At 48.3% G+C, this 20,342-nt stretch overlaps 2 protein-coding genes across 9 annotated transcripts in view; one reads left to right on the forward strand and one right to left on the reverse strand.

The window, feature by feature from the left end:
* Positions 1–7,265, reverse strand: part of LOC114061552 (solute carrier family 2, facilitated glucose transporter member 11-like) — a 10,528-nt gene extending 3,263 nt beyond the window's left edge. The window contains exons 1-8 of one of the 6 annotated variants that reach the window (XM_027892135.1): positions 6,971–7,259; positions 5,051–5,149; positions 4,339–4,499; positions 2,826–2,950; positions 1,919–2,048; positions 1,578–1,726; positions 751–938; positions 249–467 (exon numbers count right to left, since the gene is read on the reverse strand). In XM_027892135.1, the coding sequence (XP_027747936.1) occupies positions 249–467; positions 751–938; positions 1,578–1,726; positions 1,919–2,048; positions 2,826–2,950; positions 4,339–4,499; positions 5,051–5,149; positions 6,971–6,991 (1,092 nt within the window). In that variant the 5' untranslated portion in view covers positions 6,992–7,259. Of the gene's footprint in view, positions 1–248; positions 468–750; positions 939–1,577; positions 1,727–1,918; positions 2,049–2,825; positions 2,951–4,338; positions 4,550–5,050; positions 5,150–6,970 lie in introns of those variants that run through there. The other 5 variants (XM_027892132.1, XM_027892131.1, XM_027892130.1 and 2 more) reach the window with 5 other exon arrangements.
* Positions 7,266–15,313: 8,048 nt separating this feature from the next.
* Positions 15,314–19,806, forward strand: LOC114061494 (derlin-2-like). 3 transcript variants are annotated; one of them, XM_027892018.1, is made up of 7 exons: positions 15,314–15,446; positions 15,554–15,619; positions 16,255–16,328; positions 16,824–16,917; positions 17,612–17,807; positions 18,250–18,340; positions 18,887–19,806. In XM_027892018.1, the coding sequence occupies exons 1-7, from the start codon at positions 15,354–15,356 to the stop codon at positions 18,999–19,001; spliced, it is 729 nt and encodes a 242-aa protein (XP_027747819.1). In that variant the 5' UTR covers positions 15,314–15,353; the 3' UTR covers positions 19,002–19,806. The 3 variants fall into 3 exon arrangements, with proteins under 3 accessions (XP_027747819.1, XP_027747820.1, XP_027747822.1); XM_027892019.1 differs by having other exon boundaries at positions 15,557–15,619; XM_027892021.1 differs by lacking the exon at positions 15,554–15,619.
* The last annotated feature ends 536 nt before the right edge of the window (positions 19,807–20,342 follow it).

Here is a 20,342-nt window from a genome sequence, read left to right on the forward strand (position 1 = left end):
AAAAAAAAAAAAAAAAGGAAAATTCAAAGGAAAGGTCTGGTGGCAAGAGTCAGGCAAGAAGGATGTTCAGCAGAGAAGAGAATGTCCCAGCTGCAGCCCTAAACTCTGCCACTCCATATGGACACAAAGCATGGGAGTTACATTTTTTAGAGATTTCGGACAGTGATGACGATGCAATGTCTGACCAAATAATTCTGCGTTAACCTGTCTGGCTGTGGGTGCTGACAAATGGCCTGGCTGCTGTGCTTAAAGGGTTTCCTTGGCATGAAAAGCAATATAAATCCAAAATTAGCTGTTAACAGCCTCCACACTGTGAGCAGAGGCTGCATGTCAGCAGAGTGCAGTAAGAGTCTCACACAGGTGACAGACGTGATCAGTTCACAGCTTCCTGTGCCGATTACAACATATGGGATTTTGTCTCGAGGAATTCCAGCCTCTTGGAACACATAAGCTGCATAAAAATACATCTGTGGAGAGAAGAGAGGAGAAAGCTGGAAGAGAAGACATCTGAAAATGCATCCCACTGTTCTTCCCAAAGGACCACGCAGAGAGTGCCGTTTTGACAGCACCTTTCTGAATCTTTCCATAATGCACAGGTGTGCTTTGGGAACCAAACACCTGAGGTTTGAAGGTCTCCACAGGCAGGAAGACCACTGTTTGTTCTTTTGCAGCAGACAGGATGTTAAACCCAAGAGCTCTCCCCCACATCCCGGGGCACAGCGCTGCTGTGGCTCCTGTGCCAGCTCTTACCGAGTCGTTCCCGCAGAGCTGCATGGCGCTGCTCAGCACAACGATGCTCACCAGCTGCCACCTCAGAGATGGATTTTGGAAGAGCTCCCACGGGTTCTTTGCTCTCTGACCTTTAACAGCAGCCTGTTCAGCCAGCATCTCTTCCAGCTCCGCACTCAGGTCACTGGTGCCTCTGAGCTTCTGCAGTGCTGCAAGGACAAGGGAACCTCTTACCCCCGAGCTTTACCTTTGGTTTGTCATTCTGCAGAGCTTGTGATCATGCTGTCACCTTCACAGAGATGGCCAGTTGTGGTGCAGCCACATGAAGGATTTGGGGGAAAGGGAGTGCAAATCCCCCCCATTGTTTGATAACCCACCAGTGCCATTTCAGCAGCTGTGCTTCTGACTCAGGTCTCAAGTGACTTCCCTGGGAATCGCAGGCAATTAAGATGTTCTTGGTACACAGCACATATTTCCCAGAAAGTAATTCCAGCCACTCCTCATATGAGGATTTGTATGCCACAAATCTAAGCAAATCCTTTAATATGAATTGGCTTCAGATTTGACCCCGAGCTCTTCAACCAACATTTATTTCTCTTCATAGTTACAAAACATATGTGCCACTGTGAACAAGTCTCACCTTTTGACCCTCCTATCACAGCAGAAAAGTCTTTTGTAGAAAGATGTCTTTCAATGATCAAATATATTTAAGATTGTAGGGTATTCTTTATTTTGGAAGGAGGAAATGATCTTTACAATTTACATAATTATGTATGTTTAGGATATGTAATGTGCCCAGTCAGTAGATTTCAAATGCTCAGTGGGGAGCCAAGCCATCCTGAACTCACCAGAGATGCAGGATTCTTTGTCTCCACGGTCAATCAAGAGGTATCTGGGACTTTCAGGGAACCAAGGCAGAGCTGTGAGCTGGATCAGGGCAGGTACCACGTTGCTTGCTAAAAGGAATGGCCAGCTCTCCTCCCTGCCTAGGAGCTCCCTGGAGAAAAAAATAAACCAAAAAACCTAAATTTACACAGTACATTTAACAACCTGACAAAAGCCCAGCAGCCTCTGCTGCATGAGGGCACTGAAAGTTAATGGAAAGAAAGGGGTAGTAAAGAGAAAAACAAAACAAAACAAAACAAAACAAACAAGAGATTTAATAATTGGGCTTTTTGCTATACATTACCTGAGTCCAACCACCTGTCCCAGCACCAACCCCAGAGCTGTAAATGATGCAGAGGTCAAGGCCACAGCTCCTCTGAGCTTCTTTGGGGCACTTTCTGCCAGATACATGGGCTGAATGTTCATGCTCACCCCTGGGCAAGGCAGACAAACAGTGATCTCAGCTCGTGGGTGGAGGAGACAAGGATAAATGCAGTCAGCCACCTCTGGAGGCTGCCAGCTGCACTTTTCTGCTGTGGGCTATGTAATGACCCATCTACCAGTGCTCATTATTTCTCCAAACCTTCAATTTCATGCTATTCTTTGCATAGGCTGCTAAACACCCATTTCCGGACTCATCACTGCTAGTGGATAATGAAACTGAAACCTGTCAAGGTCTTCATCCTGTGGTATTTTCACCACCAAATCCAAGGTGTTCCCTCTACTTCCCCATTTTGAGGGGAGCATCATATTTTAAGTCACTTATATTAATCATTATTTCCTTGGATGAAGTTCTACAAGAGCTTTAATGTTATCCCTTGTTCTGGTGAGGGACTAACATTCTTACAAGCAGATAGGGATCAAATTTAAGCTCAGATTCTGCCTCACAGATACATGTATTACACAAAACCTCTGCCTGTGTGTGTTTTTTAAAAAAAAGGCCTCAGAAGCAAAATATAAAATCTGTATATACAACTTCTTAGAGTCATAGAATAGAATCACAGAATCAGCTGGGTTGGAAAGGATCTCTGAGATCATCAAGTCCAACCCTCGATCCACTTACTTCATTTCTTAATTCACTGACGTGTCTGGTCAGCCTAGAAGATTAATTGGTTTCATATCTTTCATCACCTCTATTTAAATATCTTCTGTTTCTAATTGCTACCTGTTATCATACCCTTTGTCCCGCTGTGTTCCTCGTGTTGCCATACCTGCATTCATGCCAGTAAAGAATCTGCTGAGCATAATCATTTCAAAGGATTTTGCCATTCGGCTGAATCCTGACAAGGCTGCAGCTATGATCACAAAGACGTTGTTCAGCAGCAGGGACATCTTCCTTCCGGGAGAAAAGACAGTGGTGAGCACTTGTCTGTCAGGTTGAGTTATCGGATAAAACATTTCCCGTTGCAGATCCCACCTGCCACGCCTGGAAGCTCAAGGTGGGCTCAGCCCCACCACAGAACATCCTGATTACCCAAAGCCCTACACGAGGGGTCTGGGTGCCACAAGGTGTCCCTGCAGCGCTGCCTTTGGGCACACTGAGGGCACCACGAGGGTGCCCAAATTCAGGGCTCTCACAAGCACTTTCCATTTGAATGGAGAGGAGTATTCCTTCAGTAAGCCACGAGCACTGTGGCCTGAAAATGCTAATTTGTTGAAACATGCATTTTTCATAGTATCATTGCTGTGAAGCTTTGTTAGAAAGTTTTCATGTGTCCCAGAAGAAATTTCTGTTGAAAACCAGGGGAAAAAAACCCAGAGCTCTGTTGACCCATAACAGCCAGTAATTCTCTCTAGTCCCAGCTCGCTGCCTTGCCAGTCAGTCTTTTTTAATCTTATTTATGACGGGATATGATTTTATTCCAAAACAATACAGGGTGAAGTCTCTAAAATTTTAATTGGATAAAAAAGCTCTATCCTTTCCAGGTATTCATAACCATGAAACAATTCAGCCATGGGAGACAGTCCTTTACAAGGGGTGCCTGCTTCATCATACCAGAGAAACAAAGCAAAGTCATAGCACATAGAGGAAAATTTTGAAGTCAACAGAGAAGGAAGAAAAATCTGACTACCTGTTAGTTTATGTTTGCAACAGTAAAGTGTTCTGGTTTTTTTTCTGAAGAGAACTGGAGATAGAGTTGTGTATGAAAGACAGGTGAGGTAAGACAGGTACTTCTTAGAGACTCCAAAGCAGAGAAAAAAACCCTCCAACTGTGGGAATTTAAGGAATACTTCCTAAAATATATCAGGCAAAAAGGTGACCTGTGAGACAGGAGGACCTGGGATGCACAACCACCCTCTGTTTTTCCAGTGTCATTCCTGTCAATCCCCACAGTTTATTTTGAAGAAAAATACCTGGTCTGACCCATTATGATTTCCTATTTAAAAGGATGGCAGAAAACTGGCACCAAAATGATGGTGGTTATATAGGTGGCTACTGTGATATGGAGGTGATCCAAAATCCTTGTAGCACCTCAGCTGGCCTGGAATATGATGAGAAGGTAGTGTAGGGGGAGAATGTTCCCCACTGGGTTTTGAGATATGAAATACTTGTATCAGGTAGTTTCTCCATGCTAACTTGGACTGTTTCATGCAGACTGGTCTGTGATAGGAAACACATTTTCTTTATTTTTAACTACAGCGAGTATTGTTCTGTAGGGCTCCTAATTCCTCTCAGACCAATGGAAGCTGCAAAGCTCAAATTAAACTCCAGCACCCTCTTACCTTCCCAGCATAATGGCCATGGGACCAGCAACCACCGCCCCAGTGAGGCCTCCCAGGGGATATGCAGAGACGGTGAAGGACCAGAGCAGCAGGATCACGTTGCTCTCCAGGGGAACGCCCGTGCGCTCCAGCCACGTCGTGTTCATGAATGTCTGGATGTACTGAGGGAGAGGGACAGGGCAGCATAACCACGACACACAGGTGGAGGACACTGAGAAATACAAAGTCTCCCTTATTAATACATCTATTTATTCTGTGTTTATGCCTCCCATCTCCTCCAGTTCCTAGATGAGTTTTTAACAGAGCGTTTAGAGTTAAAATTCTTGCTGTTGAAAAGTTGCACTTGGTTCCTATCTGCATGTTGCTACCTTGGATGACTTAAAAACTAATTTCATGGGTCCAACATTGAATATAGGGGCAAAAATCAGTTTCAAAGGGTGTAGGTTAGAAATTTTTAGAATTACCTTTGCTAAAGGAGTTGAAACAAAGATTCTTAATAAATTCTTGTGACACTACATCCTGCTCAAGGTTGGCTTTTGACAACAAAGTCCTGCACCCCAGATGTGAATTATCCAGGGCAAACAACACATCTTTCCCTTCTGCCCCTCAGCACCAGCAGTGGCACATCACTGTCCATAGTCCATCAGAGCCACTAAGGAAGGGTTGGGAGGAGGCCCTCGGACAGGTGTCCCTTGGGACTAGCAGCACTTACTGAAGCTGGAGCATTGATGATGGAGATGTTGTAACCGTATTGGAAAGTGCCTCCAATCCCAGCAGCACATATTGTCAGGATCAGGATCTTGTTCTGAAGCTGAAGAAGAGGGACAGAAAATGGGTGGCTTCTTTGCAGAGAATAAAATGATCCCACAAAATTCACACTTTGAGCTGGGAGATTTTTCTCATGTCCCTGTATATCCAGGGCATTTGTGATATGGTGGCATGCTATTTCTTCTACCTTTTCTTGATAGTAACACATATTTTAGATTAAAATAGAATGCCTTTCCTATGATTCTGCACAGTTTGTTCAAAGCAGATCATGTCTCTCAGCTGAACTTCCTGATTGCACAGTTATTTCCACATGTTCCTGTGTTTAGCAGTCTACAATTGCATATTCACTATTATGATACAGGTGAAATGTGATGCAGGTAGTGGGTCCTGTGCCATGTTCTGGTCTCCTTGAGGACATTTCTTCATCAGTATTGTCCATGGCTTATATTGCCAACTAACACCTCCGCTGTGCCTTGGAAAGCACAGAAAGGCGGATAGGGTTGCTTCATACAGCATCATGGAATCAGGTTCTGGTGTAAAAGTGAGGTCTCTTGACTTTTGGGAGGGTGCAGAACAAGCTGTCCTGGCCCAGCTGGCAGCTGGCAGCTCACTGGCAGGGTGATGATAAAAACATGCATCTTTTTTCCACTACCTTGTGCCTGTGCCTTTGCTTTCCCCATCTGTAGGTGAAATCCTGTGACAGGCAAGTTGTGCCCTGAGGGTATTCTTGGACTGGGAGCACTGTCCCAGATCTCAAGACCACTCTGAGCATGCTGGGGGCCCCTGGCCTTTAGCCTGACACCTCTAGTTCTGGGTGGCCCAGGGCCAGGATGGCCTTTGCCAGCCCCCTACTTCAAAACCCCTCCCACTGGGAAAGCTCTAGTGTAACATGAAGAGCCCATGCTCAGGCTTGGCTGTTAGCCAGTCACTGCAGGGCACCTCAGGCCAGATTGTGTTTTGCTACATGAATATGACCCCATTGACCCTGAGAACTTGGATAACCCAAAGCTGGGGAACTCTTTCTGCTCTACCTGCTCTTTTTTTTTTTTTTTCTTCCTTTTTGTAGAGACCTTTACCAAAGAAAAGGAAAGTTTGATATAGTCTTGCAATAGTTCTAAAACCACAAATTCAAATAATCTTAGATTATTCCTTTCCTTGAAGTCTTCTCTTTTAAATAACTTCCATACCATCCTGAGACAGGACGTTCTCCCAGGACAGAAATAAAGCCAGACTGTTCCAACCCTGCAGCAAGAAGAGGCTGAGCTCTCTCCTGTCCCCATTAGAAGCGGCTACGTTTCACTTTGCACTTTTTGTGGCTGCACCACTTCCCTGTCTTGTTACTGAGACTTGAGCTAAGGATTGTGCTCCTGATATCTCTGCTCTTCCTAGTTATTCTAGTTCTCCAGGTGAGAGAGATTTCCTCTCCCTACAATAGCACACTTCTTTTTTTTAGCTCCCAGTGCCTAAGACTCTACCACTCCTCCTGCTTGTTTCCCTGCTTTCATTATAGAGTCCATCCCCTACAGCTCCTGTGCCACAGACCTCTTTTGTGGCCATGAGCTGAAGGAAAATGGTTTGTTTCTTCCTCCAGGAGCCACCAAACAGTTCTGTGCTCAGAGCTGAGCTGTATTTATAGAATGACCTTCCCAAGCCTTCCATAACCCCCAGCTTCTGCACTATTTTCCCAGCCACAGCGATGGTGTGCAGCTGCCAGGAGAGCCATTAGTCTGTCAGCTTTTTCCCAGGGACTGTGATGAGTTGGAAAAATCATTCTACGACAACCTGATTGTATTTACACAGCTTCCTAAAAATTCAAATTAAAAAAAAAAATCTGTCAGCAATAATAGTAAAATAGATGTTTTACCAGTCTCTGCAGCTTGTTCATCCTCTTTCGTAGGTTTCCCTCTGTCTGCCAAAGCCTCTGGTACTCTCAGCAGTGCTCTAAAGGATTATTTAAATCTCCAGCATAGGAATGTGTATTTAGTCACCCATTACGTTAGGATAAGACACTTGACTTGGCAGGTGTTTTGCCAGCTGATTTACATTCTCAAAACAGGGCTGCATGTTCATTAGCAAAACAGTTCAATTAATTTTGTTCAAAGAACATTCTGGGGAAAAGTAAGAACTGTTGAAAGACAATTTGGGAAAGTGATTCTCCAAGATCCAGAGCAGTCTAAATCCTTTTGAAGGCCAGAGTGGTCTGCACAGATTCCCTCTCAGAGAGTCTGGCACGGTTGCCCAGTATCACTTGTTTGATTAAGTGTGAGCGAATCAGAAGTGAACTACAGGTTTTTCTTTTTCTGACTGTATTTGCCCTAGAACACAATCTAAGATCTGAAAGACAAACCTTGGTCCTGCCCATGACAGGAATAATCAAAACTCAAACCTTTCAAATCCTTATTATCCAGGGCCTCTCCCTGTAGTCCTGTCTGTGTGTTGGTGCTGTGCAGTCAATCCAGATGTTGCTGACAAGGCTGTGAGTGACCCACAGAAGGCTGTGGTCCTGTCCCCTCCCCAGAGCCTGGCATAGAGCAGACAGCCACTCTTACAGCACTAGATCTTGTCATGCACAGAAGACAGCAAGGCAGCAGTAACAGCAAGGACAGCCTTGCTGCTCTCTATAAAATAGAAAGGCTGTCCCTGGCAGTGAGAAATGGTGCAACCTTATGAATCCTAGAGATGGGCCCGGTGCAGATGGAGGCATATTGCACTGCCAGCAGTAACATCAAAGCTACTGCTTCACAGAATGCCTGGTCTTTAGGAATAATCATGGTATTTTAACATCCTTTTGTCCTGCAGATTGCAATTTGTGAGGGCCCTGACAGACTTCAAAGTATTCAAAATAAGTGAAATTTCTTTAAAAATGCCTCTTTGTCCCTACTCAGGTTTTACTGAACCTGAACAGAAATATTAATCTGCTCCACATCACAGAAGTGTTTTCTCACGATTGTGTGAGTAGAGATGCAGTGCTGCATCAGCTGCAGCCACTGAGTGGCAGGAGAAGCACAAAATTTGCTGTATTAGGCTCTGAATCCAATATTCCAACACTGTGGCAGGGGTTAGATGAACACTTCCAACAGCTTCCCAAACAGTAACTTGTTCACTGGGAAACAGAGGTAACTTTTACTGAACTTTACAAGTCAACCTATAGTTTAGGCAGCATGATCAAAAACAGTAACCTCTTCAAAAAGAAAAGCTTCTAGTTTCTTAAATCAGAGTTGTCTACTCTGATGTTGTGTCTAGATCTGTGTGTGCAGCTGGCTAGCTGGAAGTAACAGCTGCCCTGATGAGGAGTGGAGGGATAGACTTTTTTTCCTCCTACACAACATCTATATATGACTTGTGCTTTGGTGTTGAGAAACGTTCACATTGGTTGTTTCCCAGCTGGCTTTGTGCAGCACCTTAAAAAACATCATTCCCAACCTTCAGTCCTCGTTCTCAAAATTTCAGAGTTGCAGCTGATGTGGATGAGCAGTGCCCAGTCCCGGGGTCTGTACCAGGGGATATCCACTGCACTGTAGTTACTCAAACTCCTGGCTCTGGAGTTCATAACTTCACATAAACCCAGCAGGTTTCCAGCAGTACTGAGGGAACTACCACCCTCTTCCCTTGAATACTTTTTCAATTAACTCAAACCTGTCATAATCAAGGTGAAATATGATGCCATGAGCATGGGAGAGTAGTTATTTAGAGAATGTGATGGCAGGCTCTGCCTGTAATTATCTGACAGGAGGAATAAGTGGTAATCCTGCCATTAGGAAAGACCATCAACACATGCTCTTTGATCTGTCACACACTGAAAGGTTCCCAGTTTTAGAGTGTTTTTACCCCAGAATCATCTCTGCCAACTGCAATTACAGTGCAAGAGGAGAAAAGGGGCCCCATTTCCATCTGTGAGGCTTGAATCTACAGGGTGAATTCTCCCTACAAACACTACACTGTAAACTGCAGAAGAGATTTGGAGCTGTTCCCTGGCTGGTTGTTGGCTATCTCCCGAACTCTAGCCTGGATATTTCTATAAACCCTTCTCACTTTTCCTGCAAGGACCATCACTGTGAGATACAAAATACCTCTATTTGCTTGCCCTGACTCTTGCAGGACTCGCTCAGAATAAAGAAGACAAATAATATGATCCGCAAACAAGCGGCTTTCCCAAGTAACATGCAGTGGCTTTGCTAGGTTTAGGGTGATAGCAATATTTATGGAACTTGGTTGTTAAAATTGATTTTCTTTGTAGGAAATGAGTATCCTGCTGTGACTCCATTATTCTCAGTTCCAGCAGTTCACTAGTGTTCTTTCTAAAAAACCCACAGTTTATGTCAGTTCAAGACACTGTATAAGAACTTCAGGAAATGGGCTTCATCACAGAGGTTTCTCAGGGTAGGGGCCCAATGCTGACAGAGCTTCTGCTACCACACAGAGTCACTGGGATGCTTTCCAGACCAGAGGGGATACATGGGATCTGAGTCCTCTGAGGACATGAGGGCTGACACAGCCAAGGGAACTAGCTGCTTTTCCTTGCCAGCTAGGATTTTTGGATATCAGATGAATGGCTGTATGTTCTATATGCTGGATCAGCAGTCTGCATTTTTACCCTCCTCATAAGCAGTAGAGCTTCCCTGGGAAAACAAAGGAAGCCCAAAATACTGAAAATAATTGAAATACCCTTGTTTCAGTGCACTGTGAGCTGTAGGTCATGCTGTGGCTGAACTATTTCCTTTCCTCCCTTCTTTGTAGCAGACACCGATGCAGGAGCTTAGGTGAAACTGGGTGACCTGAAGGCCAGAGAGAACACTCTGCCTGGCTGAACAAAACCTCTGTTTCCATGTGCAAGAGAAGAGCGTTTAGACTCTGCCAAATGGCAGCAAACGTTGCTGAATGTTCCCGTTGAGGAGAGCAAAATGTGTGCAGCAGTGTCAGTGTGTCAGACTCATCCTGCTTTCTTATTTCTCACTCACTTCAGATGGAGCTTTTGATTAGAGCTGTCCTCTGGTTTGCTGAGAGGCAGCTGGACTGGGACACACAGTCCTGCCCCTGCTGAAAACCAAACTACAAATAGCATTTCTGACTCCTCTTCAGCAGCTGACAGCATGCTCAGTTGATGTGCTGCTATTGTAAGCTGAACATTAGATCTCTTTTTATAAGAAACAAGGGATTGTTTTTCAGTTCTTTTGTTGATTTGGCCACAGTGCTTATGAAATGGATGTTACAAAATAAAGGCCCTTGAAGGATATTCCCTGCTGACAGCTGTGGGAGGTGACCTATGGTGTAGGGGACAGATCACAAGGCAGAAGAATTTAACAAGAATGATTAAACACTGGAAAAAAATAACTGTGCAAAAGACAGACATTTTTATGTTTGATGTCTTCAACTCATGATCAGAAGCTGTTTTGGAAGAGGTGCTTTGTTTGGATACGTGATCAGGCTCTGCTCAAGGAGATTTAAGTGAGATCTTTTTCATGATATGCCAGATGCAAAGTTGTATTTTTGAACTAAAACCCATAGGAAATAAAAATAACATAAACTGTGATTTACAGCAAACCCTGTGCAAACCACATGTCCTTGGAGTGCTGAGGTATAAAGTGCTATCTTTAGTTTCTTTCTAACAAACAAACAAATTTAAAAATCCATCCAATTCTGCATGATTCACTTTCTCCTGACTTCAGCCACAACACTTTAGAGTTAGCTGATTTGGGACAAGAAATCCTTCAATGAAGGAGAAAGAATTTATATATGGCCATTAAACATGGAAAAGTAAACATTTCAAGTGCCTCAGGCAGTTATGATTACACAGCTTATCTGTGCACAGCAGGTTCATGGAGCCTTGTTTCCTAAACTGGAGCAGAAACCCTTATGACTACTCCATGGTGGACCTGGAGCTCTTGGCACCTGCTGTCTGTGCCACTGAAGGACGAGTCTGAGAGCTGAAATAACCTTCCAGTGAGGTCCCCCTGGCTGGTGTGGCTCACTTGTAGGGGAGCTCAGTGCTGCTCTCTCTGCCTCTGTTCCTAGTGCCAGTGCATTGGTCATGCAATGACCTCTTCTATACCAAGGCTGTCGGGGGTCTCAGGCTTGGCATGTCCTGGGGAGCACCGTGAGCGAGGCCTTGAACAGAACTGCCCTGGTCTCATGTCCTGGTGGGGGGAGTCTCTCAGAGTGGGTTTGTGTGGGGTATCTTTGTTTTCAGGGGAACAAAAGAAGCAGGGCTCTAAGCAAGGGGGTGGAGCATTACTCCAGGCAAGGGGCTTGGGGTTGTATGGCTGGAGAACGAACACTCTCTGTTGAGTATCCTCCAGCCCCGCTGGAGGAGCTGCCTATGCGTCATCAAAGCAGGTATGACTTGTCACAGCATGACACACTGCAAAATGCCATCAGATGAAGTTACAAACAAAATGCTAGTGGTGTTAAAGAGCAGAGGGCACACGTCACTGGCTGGACACTCCACGTGCATGGCTGGGGGCTGGTTTTCCAGCTGCCAGCGCGGTGAGACCCCGACAAGGGCGCCAGTGCTCGTTAGGGCCTGTGCTGACACGGCGCGCAGCTCCTTTCATCCTGCGACCCCAGAGAGTGCTGTGCTGGGCAAAATGGGAGCTGCCACCTTTAAACAAAGCATCTGTTTATTCTTGAAACAATTAGTGACGGCAGTTAGATCTTGAACTCGTTACTGAGCCCAAAACAATTATGATAAAAACAAGTTCCAGATGGGCTCAAAAGCAGTTGTTTTTGTCTTTACTGAATTAGAATGGATTCCATGTCTCCAAGTTCCTCTGGTATTTATGGACAGGAAACATGAATTACACGCAATAATTTACTACAAACAAAAGAGATGAACACTGCAACAGCCCATTTATCTTTGCTCATGTGCCTTTTTGAGGTTTATGTGCTGTTTAACCCTTGGGGAGAGATAATAGCTTTTTCCTTTGTTTTCTAACTCTCTGCTTTGGTTTGTATAAACCAAGACAGGAAGCTGTTGAGTTTCTGTTGCAGGGTCCAATTTACCTGCAACTCCAGCAACTGCTTGCATGTATCTAAAAGTCACCCCAGAAATTGGGAAAACAAACCCAGAGGTAACAGGAGGGTCCAACACCAGTCTGTCACTGCGTACATGCAAAACTGTTCCCCTTCAGAAAAAATATATATTTTTAAACTGAAGTCCAAATGAAACCACAGTGGTGAGTGTGCAACATACTCATTTTTCTTTCACAGGAATGTTTTCTTGTGAGTTGGTTTGTGGATTGTAAATGTTTACAGTACGACAGGTTACTATCACTAAGCCTTGCAGATGCAGGATGGGTAAAAACTGCCTGGAAAAGAGCTGCCTCCAGTATCATCACGTTTCAGTTCTTCCTGTGAATGTCTTGTGCAAAGACTACAGTCAGGAATCATTCTAATTAGTTCCCTGAGACACGCCAAGAACCGCAGACAGAAACCTTTTTCAAAGCCCATCCAAAATGGACTGAAGTCTGCGTATCAGACATGTTTTTGCAGAAACTCTGAGTTTCTGGTGTCTTGGGTTTTGAAACTGATGCTGCACATTGACATGACTTGAACTGCTCCCAAAAGGAAGGAGAACCCAGCAGATAACAGGTAGCAGTGGTATGTCACTGCTGCTCAGACCTGTGCTACATCTGCTTTGGGTTCCTGGTCAGGGGGAGCACGACAGGACAAGGCTGGATGAAATCCAGCAAAGAAACTCCTGGGCAGCATTTCTGTTCTGGCAGTACCTTCTTGCAGCTGAGACAAAGAGTTTGGCTTTGCTTTTGGGGGTTTTTAATCAGATTGCATGATTCTATGGAAGGCATCACTACAAAGGTGTGTAATGCAAACTCAAACATGTGGTTGGACTGATGAGAACTTTTGAAAGGACATAATTCAAAAACCCCATAAAACGTGACAGAGATTGTAATAAAGACTAAAGCTGCCCTGGGTGTACTGTAGTGCATGAAGGCAGCTTGGCTGAGCTCCGAAGGGAGTGAGATCATGGGCAGAAAGCAGCCTGGGAACCAGGGTGACACTGGGATTTGTTTGGCCTCTTCCAGTGGGAGCTGGTGAGCTTCCCGGTGCATTTCATCACTTCTCCCCCTTCCCCCACGAACCTTAGAAAAGAGGCCTTAAGTAGGAGTCTGGACAAGCAGAGTTCTCCAGTTTTGGCTGGCAAAAAAGGGAAAAGAAGAAAATTGAGAAACTGATGCCTTTTTTTTAGATTTTATGCAATGTCTGATTTGCACATAGCCCTCCACAGCGAGTAAAGTGGGATTGTTCATCTGGATTCTTATGTCTGTGTGAGCTAGTGAGACTGAGCTCAAGGGTGAAAACCTTCCAGCAGAGAAGCTCCCAGTATTCATCTCCAGCCTTGATTCAGTCAAGGGGTGGGAATTCCAGTACTTGAAGTCAGCTTCTGTCTGGCATCCCCACTCAGTGAGCACAGATAGGAAACCTCTAATTACCCACCCAAAGGAGCAGGATATTTATTCATGTATTTAATGCATTATTCATTTATTGACTCTCAGTTCTTCAACTCCATTGCCCACTCTGCTGGGGCTGGGAGCTGATGGCATGCTGGAGGGCTGAGCTGCAGCAGCAGGGCATTTGGGCTGAAACAGCCACGTGAATATGGGCAGCCCTGTGCAGAGCTCCTGCCCCAATGGGTTTCCCTGAAAGTTCAGCTCTCCTCGCCTGTTCAGAGCTGCCACATCCATCCCAGCTCCCACTAAAAGCCTGTAACAACACAGCCAAGCTTATTGACACTGCTGCAGTTCAAGTTCCATGTTCCTCCATGCTCAACTCCATTCCCAGGGTCCCTATTAACTCAGCTCTGACCTGAAGGAGTTTCTCCTTTCCCCCAGCACAGCCACACAGAGGTGGCTCTCAGCACTGCAGTGCTGGGGCGTTCAGGAACCCAGTCCCTGGTCACACAGGCACCCACAGGACTCTGTCTTCTTCCCTCTCTCCCCCAGTATGTTGCTTTAACCCCATATCCTGTCATCTTCCAGCTGGGTTTTGTTCTTCATTAAAGGGCAGTCAGGGTGGAGGTGGTGGAAGACACAGACTCCCTCCCTGGCCAGTAATTTCATTTCCCATTTAAACTGAGGGTTTAAAGGGAAATCGCAGGGCTCATTAAGGCTCCGATGACAGCTTAACCCTCTCCTGCACAAACCCAACACGAGGCCCACTCCTTGTCTGGAACCAGGGTGGCTGTAACATTACACCCGACTCCTGTGCAGTGCAGGCAGCTCTGGAAAGCACAATCTGCACGAGTGGAGGATGTCAGGTTGCTGTCGTGTGTTGGACACAGTCACAGGGGCGGCAGAGATGCTCCGCTCTCTCCTGAGGGCTGAATCCAAGTGCTGCTGCCGCTCCCCTGAACATCCCGAGCACCTCCTGGGACCACGCGTCCCCTGTGCTCTCAGCGACTTTGTGCCACCATGTGTGACCTTGACAGGCCGGGGCGGTCTCGGGGAAGCACCTCACTGCTCCCTCCAGGAAGCAAGAGACGTTTTGGCAGGAATTACTGACAACCCAAATCCCTGTGTGGCTTAGTGGTGACAGGACCCTCCCGGAGCGAAGCAGCCGGCACCGCCACCCCTTCTCCCGGCCCAGTTCCCGCAGAGGGTCCCTCTCCCTCCAAATACCCGGGTGTGCGGGAACAACCCGCTGGCGGCCCTGGGCTCTCGTGGGGCCGCCGCGGCGGCCGGAGCTGAGCCGGGGCAGGAACCGGGCGGAGGCACCGCCAGGGAAGTGCCTGTACCGGGCACTCAGCCCGACCGCGCAGACCCACGAGCCCATCCAGGACCCGCTGCTTCTCCTTCTCTGCCGGTGACGGCCCGTCTTCAGGACGCCCCCGACCCAACTTTCTCGCTCCCGCTGTCACTTGGCGGCCGCTGCCATCGGCGTGGGGAGCGGTGCACGGGGACGCGTCCTACCCACGGGGGCGGCACACGAGCCCGTCTCTCAGGCGGGGCCGGTCCCTCAGGCGGGGCCGGTCCCTTACCCGGGGTCGGTCCCTCAGGGAGGATCTGTCCCTCACCCGGGTCCCTCCTCCCGTCCCATCCCGTCCCGTCCGCGGCGGGTCCGCTCGCGGTTGGCGGCTCGCGCGGGCCGGGGCCATGAGGCGCGCTCCCATTGGCCGGCGCGAGCCGCCTGTCGCGCGGGGATTGGCCGGGCGCGCCCCGCGTGGGGCGGGGCCGGGAGGGGGCCGGGGGGGGGGCGTTAAAGGCGCCGCGTCCCCGCGCTGGAGCGGCGCGGCCATGGCGTACCAGGGCTTCGCGCAGGAGTACCTGGGCATGCCCGCCGTGACCCGCGCCTACACCACCGCCTGCGTGCTCACCACCGCCGCCGTGGTGAGCGGGGACCCCGCCGGGGGGCTGGGCGCGGAGGGGTTGGGGGGGAAGCTGGGGGCTGGCTGAGGGCGGCGGGTGATGGCAGCTGCTCTGCCTGTCTCCCACAGCAGCTGGAGTTCATCACCCCCTTCCAGCTGTACTTCAATCCCGATCTCATCTTCAGGAAGTTCCAGGTGAGGCCCTACCCGGGATTTGGGGCCCTCGTACCCCTTCCCGGCGAGGGGTAGGTGTGACAGGCCGGGCCCTGCGTGTCCCGCTCCCCAGGGTGGATAGGGAGTGCTGTGTCATCCCAAGGGGCTCCTTTTCCACTGCTCCAGCCTTCCCTGATCAGTGGGCTGGGTCACCAACACAGTGTCCTTTCTTGTCACAGGCATCTGGATGGAGACAACTCCTTCCAGCCTTTCCCTGCCACACACCATCTTGACATTTCCTTTTTTCCTTTACTCAAAACCCATCTCCCCCTTCTCTGTGACACTGAGATGCTGTCAGGCTGGGTGGGGAAGGCTTTATTGTAGAGGGGCATGAACAGTGATTTACTTTGGCTCTGGGTGCTGAATTGTAGTTGTTCATCCTTTCCAGAAAAGCAGAGAAATCTTTCCCACACCTGAGTAGGGGAGACACTCTAATGTAGGTAGTGAAGGGAGGTCCAAAAGGGGAAGGGGTGGAGCTGTTTGGGGTCCTGGGGTAGTTGTGAGTGGACAGGTGCATGACTGGGCACCCCCCCCGGACACCATGATGGGCTGCTCTGTGTGTGATGGGGAGACACGTCTCTGTCCACCTCCTTTTCTCTCTCCTCTCTCTTTTTCAGATATGGAGGCTGATCACCAACTTCCTCTTTTTTGGGCCCCTGGGATTCAGTTTCTTTTTCAACATGATATTTCTGTATCCTTTGGTCTCAGTGAAACTCTCTGCTCCCATTTTGGTTTAGATGCAATTCCCCCTCCATCCATCTTCCTCCCCAGGCCGACTTGCCTTGGCAGCAGTTTGGGGCTGTGGGTTCTTCCCTTGGCTCTTTTGGTCTGAATTGAAGCCATTCCCCTGACAACTGTGCCCCCCTCCTGCCCCTCCATCTCTGCTTGCTGTGGGGCAGTCCTTGCCAAAAGGCTGAGGGAGCTGGCAGTGCTGCTGTGGCTCATGCTGGAGAGCAGTGCCCATTCCTGGGGCGAGCTCTGGCTGGAGCACAGCACGTGCTTCTTTCTTTCCCTGGGGTCAGTGGTATGAGGTGAAGCTTGGGGGCTTGGACACCTGGCTGACAGCTTCCTGGGATGAAATAGCTTGCAGTGGCTTATTCCCTGGAAAGTCACATTCTGTGGGGACACAGGATGGCCAGCTGTTAATTTCCTATACTGCAACCCCTCCCTTCTCTCCTGCTCCCAGGTACAGGTACTGCCGCATGCTCGAGGAAGGCTCCTTCCGTGGAAGGACGGCTGACTTTGTCTTCATGTTCCTCTTTGGAGGGTTTCTCATGACAGTATCCTTTGGAGTTGGTTGAGGCTCTTTGGTGTCTTCTGAGATGCTGTTGATAGCATAGGGCTTGCTGCTACCTGTCTACATCCCGGTTGTGTTGTGTGGTGTGGAGCAGGTACTTGCCCCTCATGGCTCTCAGCCACCCTTGGGCATTTGGCCAGTCAGTCTCCAGGTGCCTGCAGCCCCCACGTGCTTGGCCAAAGGTGAACCTGGAGTCCAACTACAACAAGGGCAGGGGAATTTTTTTGCCTCTGTCTGTCTCCTTGTGTTCTGGAGAAGAGGACTGCGAATTGCAAGAGCCATCTCACTGCTGAAATTTTTCTGTAGAAAGCAGACACCAGATGCAAGCTAGTTGTTAATATGTGCCACTGTCTCAAGTGCTGTAAGTCTGTCAAGACCCTTCTTTGAAGGCTATTTTGACGTTCACTTTGTAAAGGTGACTACATGAGCTCCCTGGTCTCCAGTGGTTGTAGACATCAATTTAAGGAGTGAGCCATTCCAGAGTGTCTTGTTCCAGAGTGGCAGGGAGGGACATATGTGCAGGGAGGGTGGTAGTCAGTACATCTCAGGCAGCCCAGGAAAGGTTTGGTGGCACGGGCAGTGATCAGCTGCCTCTAGTTTGGGTTTCCTGGTCGCAAGGCACCCTGTGCTTCCTGGAGGTGGTGCACAGGGTTTTTCCTTGACTCCATAGTTCCCAGCTATTTGGACTCTTTGCCAGCCTGTTTTTCCTGGGCCAGGCTTTCACCATCATGCTGGTGTATGTGTGGAGTCGCAGGAACCCTTATATCCGCATGAACTTTTTTGGGCTTCTTAACTTCCAGGCCCCCTTCTTGCCCTGGGTCCTGATGGGATTCTCTCTGCTCCTGGGCAACTCCATCATCATTGACTTGCTGGGTAAGTCAAAGCTGGTGTGTGCTGGGAACAAGGGCACATTGCAGCCAGTGTTCTGTTCTCATAGGGGCTACTGGGGCACTGGCACCTTCTCTGGGTTTCATCTTGCTGGAGATAGTGGGTTTCCTAAAGTGAGCTCACTAGGGTTGCTGGGTGGCTCTTGCTTGTGATCTACTTTCTGGCGTGTCTTCCCCAGAGGCAGAAGTTGGGTGAGCTCTGCCTGACACTCGTGCTGTGTCTGGTGCTGCCTTCAGGCTGACAGGCTTCCTGCCTGCTTGTGTGCTGATCACAGCAAACGGCAGCACCCATGGCTCTGATGGGAGCTGGGCCTGGGTACACAGCTGAGGGATTCCCAGAGCTTTACCCTGCTTAAGCTCCCAGCAGCTCTGGTTCAGCTGGCACAGGAGTCACAGCTGTGCCTGACCTTGGTGGCCTCTCTCCCCAGGGATTGCAGTGGGTCACATCTATTATTTCTTGGAAGATGTTTTCCCCAACCAGCCTGGAGGAAAGAAGTTGCTGTTAACCCCCAGCTTTCTGTAAGTAAAGCTGATTCTTTCTGGGCTTTGCTGTGTTGCTTCCCAACTTGAGTCACTTCCATAGCAAACTGTGGTCTGTGACCACGTGGGGTGACCACAGGACACAACTGCATGCTGACAGCACCTCAGCTCCACAGTTCATGCCTCTGCTGCGTTATTTGCACATTATATACATGTGTACGCAGGGCCCATACCGCAGTTGCTGATACCCTCAGCTTTGCTAGTAGAACTCTTCTTACTGCTTGTGGAAATATTAGACAGAGGTAGGATTTTTTTCTGATGTATTTTTGTAGTTTAAGGAAGCAGAATATGTTCTGCTTTGTGCACTGAGGATCAAATCTGACCTAGAGATCAAGGAAGGAGAGGTACTGTCGTCACTGTGTATTGAGCTGAGCAAAAGAACAGTTGGTGGTGGCACAACAGGCTGTGGCTCACAGCCAAAGCCCCTGGAGGGCCAGGGTGTTCCTAGGACGGCTGGGGGGTTTGTCATCCTCAGCCCACTTTCCTAACCTGCCTGCTTGGTGGGATGGGCATGTCCCTTGCCAGGAAGATGGTATTTGACACGCCTGAAGAGGATCCCAACTATAACCCTCTGCCTGAGGATCGTCCAGACCACCAACCCAGAGGCCAAGACCAGAACGAGCAGCAGCATCCACAGTAGTGCAGGAGACTTCTTCACATGGCCAGATTCCTCTCTTCCGGCTGGACTGACGCTGTGGCCCAGAGATCCCACTGGAATAACACCAGTTGCCATTCCGACGTGTAATGTGTCACTGTCTGTATGGGTAACCCATCCTCCCCTTGTACTGAGCGGATCCAAGAGCTTTGCACGTGAGAACTGATGAATGCTTAGAGGTGTTCTAGGGACAGGGACTGAAGCTGTGACGGCTCCTCAGTTACTCAGTGGGGAGTAAGTATCAAATGGGGTGTTAAACCAGTTACTCCTTCTCTTTCTGTTAATGACTTGCTGTGTGCCAGGTCACTCTTGCCCTCTGTACAAAGACTAATGCTCCTGGCCCTCACGGTTGTGAGACCTCTTTGTGGGCTTTCAATGAAGTAGTACTGTACCATGGTAGAATGCGGCTCAGCCTCTTCCTTTCCCTTACCCCACTCCTTTTTTGGTGGTTGTTTCCAAAGAGTCTTTACATTAAAGTCTTTATTTTTCAGCTGTGTGTCCATTTCTGCCAGGGGCAGAGGCAGCAATTCATCAGGAGTTTTCTCAAAACTGCCAGGTTGCTTGGGCTTTTCTTTTCTGGTGCACAGTGCAAGGTTCAGTCTAGCTGGAAGATGTCCTTCCCCTCTGCTGTCAGCTGGGCTGCAGACGATGACGAGGGGTGTGGAGGATGTCTAATGGGAGAAAGGGGTGCCTGGGAAAGGACAGGGGCCTGAGCTGGACACTTGATCCAGGCAGTGGCTGGAAGCAGTACTTGACACTGGTAATAAAGACTGTCTGCACCTGCAGTGTAGTTCCACTCTTGTTGAGTTTTTTAGTTCTGAGACTGAAACGTCCGAGTTTCAGGGGAAAACTAAACAAACTAATCCCTACCCTGACAGCTGTGCTACATGGATTTGATCATTCTTGCTAATGCCGTGCACACTGTGCTTGTACCAGACCTCAAAGCCTTTGGAGTAAATCTGCAAATTGGTATCTTGGTAACGTTGCTTCTGCTCAAACTTGCCAACCACCACCAAACTATGAAGAGAAGTGTGAGTACCCAGCGTGCACTTAAGAATTATGCAGGAACCTTGTGGCAAAGGAATACTGAACCACACCTCTCACACTCTCCTCCTGTGTGACCTTCCCGTGAAAACACTCTTATCAAAAATAAGACGCCATTTGAACAAACTCTTCTAATGCACTTGTGTTTCCCTCTAGGAAGAGGCTGAAAAACCTGTACAGTTGGTCATTTGTTCTAGAAGACACAGTGGTGCTAAGGGCTAAGGAGTGTCAGACTCAACAAGTACTTGCTGTGTACTTGGCTCACCACCTCATGATACAGAG

Source organism: Empidonax traillii, unplaced genomic scaffold (assembly GCF_003031625.1).
Source record: "Empidonax traillii isolate 1590-97213 ecotype Southwest subspecies unplaced genomic scaffold, ASM303162v1 scaffold338:size1951571, whole genome shotgun sequence".
Taxonomy (NCBI): Eukaryota; Metazoa; Chordata; class Aves; order Passeriformes; family Tyrannidae; genus Empidonax; species Empidonax traillii.

Bases quoted from the DNA above. Each gene is read 5' to 3' on its own strand.
- LOC114061494 (XM_027892018.1), top strand. From the start codon at position 15,354: ATGGCGTACCAGGGCTTCGCGCAGGAGTACCTGGGCATGCCCGCCGTG. The intron at 15,447-15,553 runs GTGAGCGGGGAC...TGTCTCCCACAG, and splicing joins TGCTCACCACCGCCGCCGTG to CAGCTGGAGTTCATCACCCC. The intron at 16,329-16,823 runs GTATCCTTTGGT...TCCTGCTCCCAG, and splicing joins TTTTTCAACATGATATTTCT to GTACAGGTACTGCCGCATGC.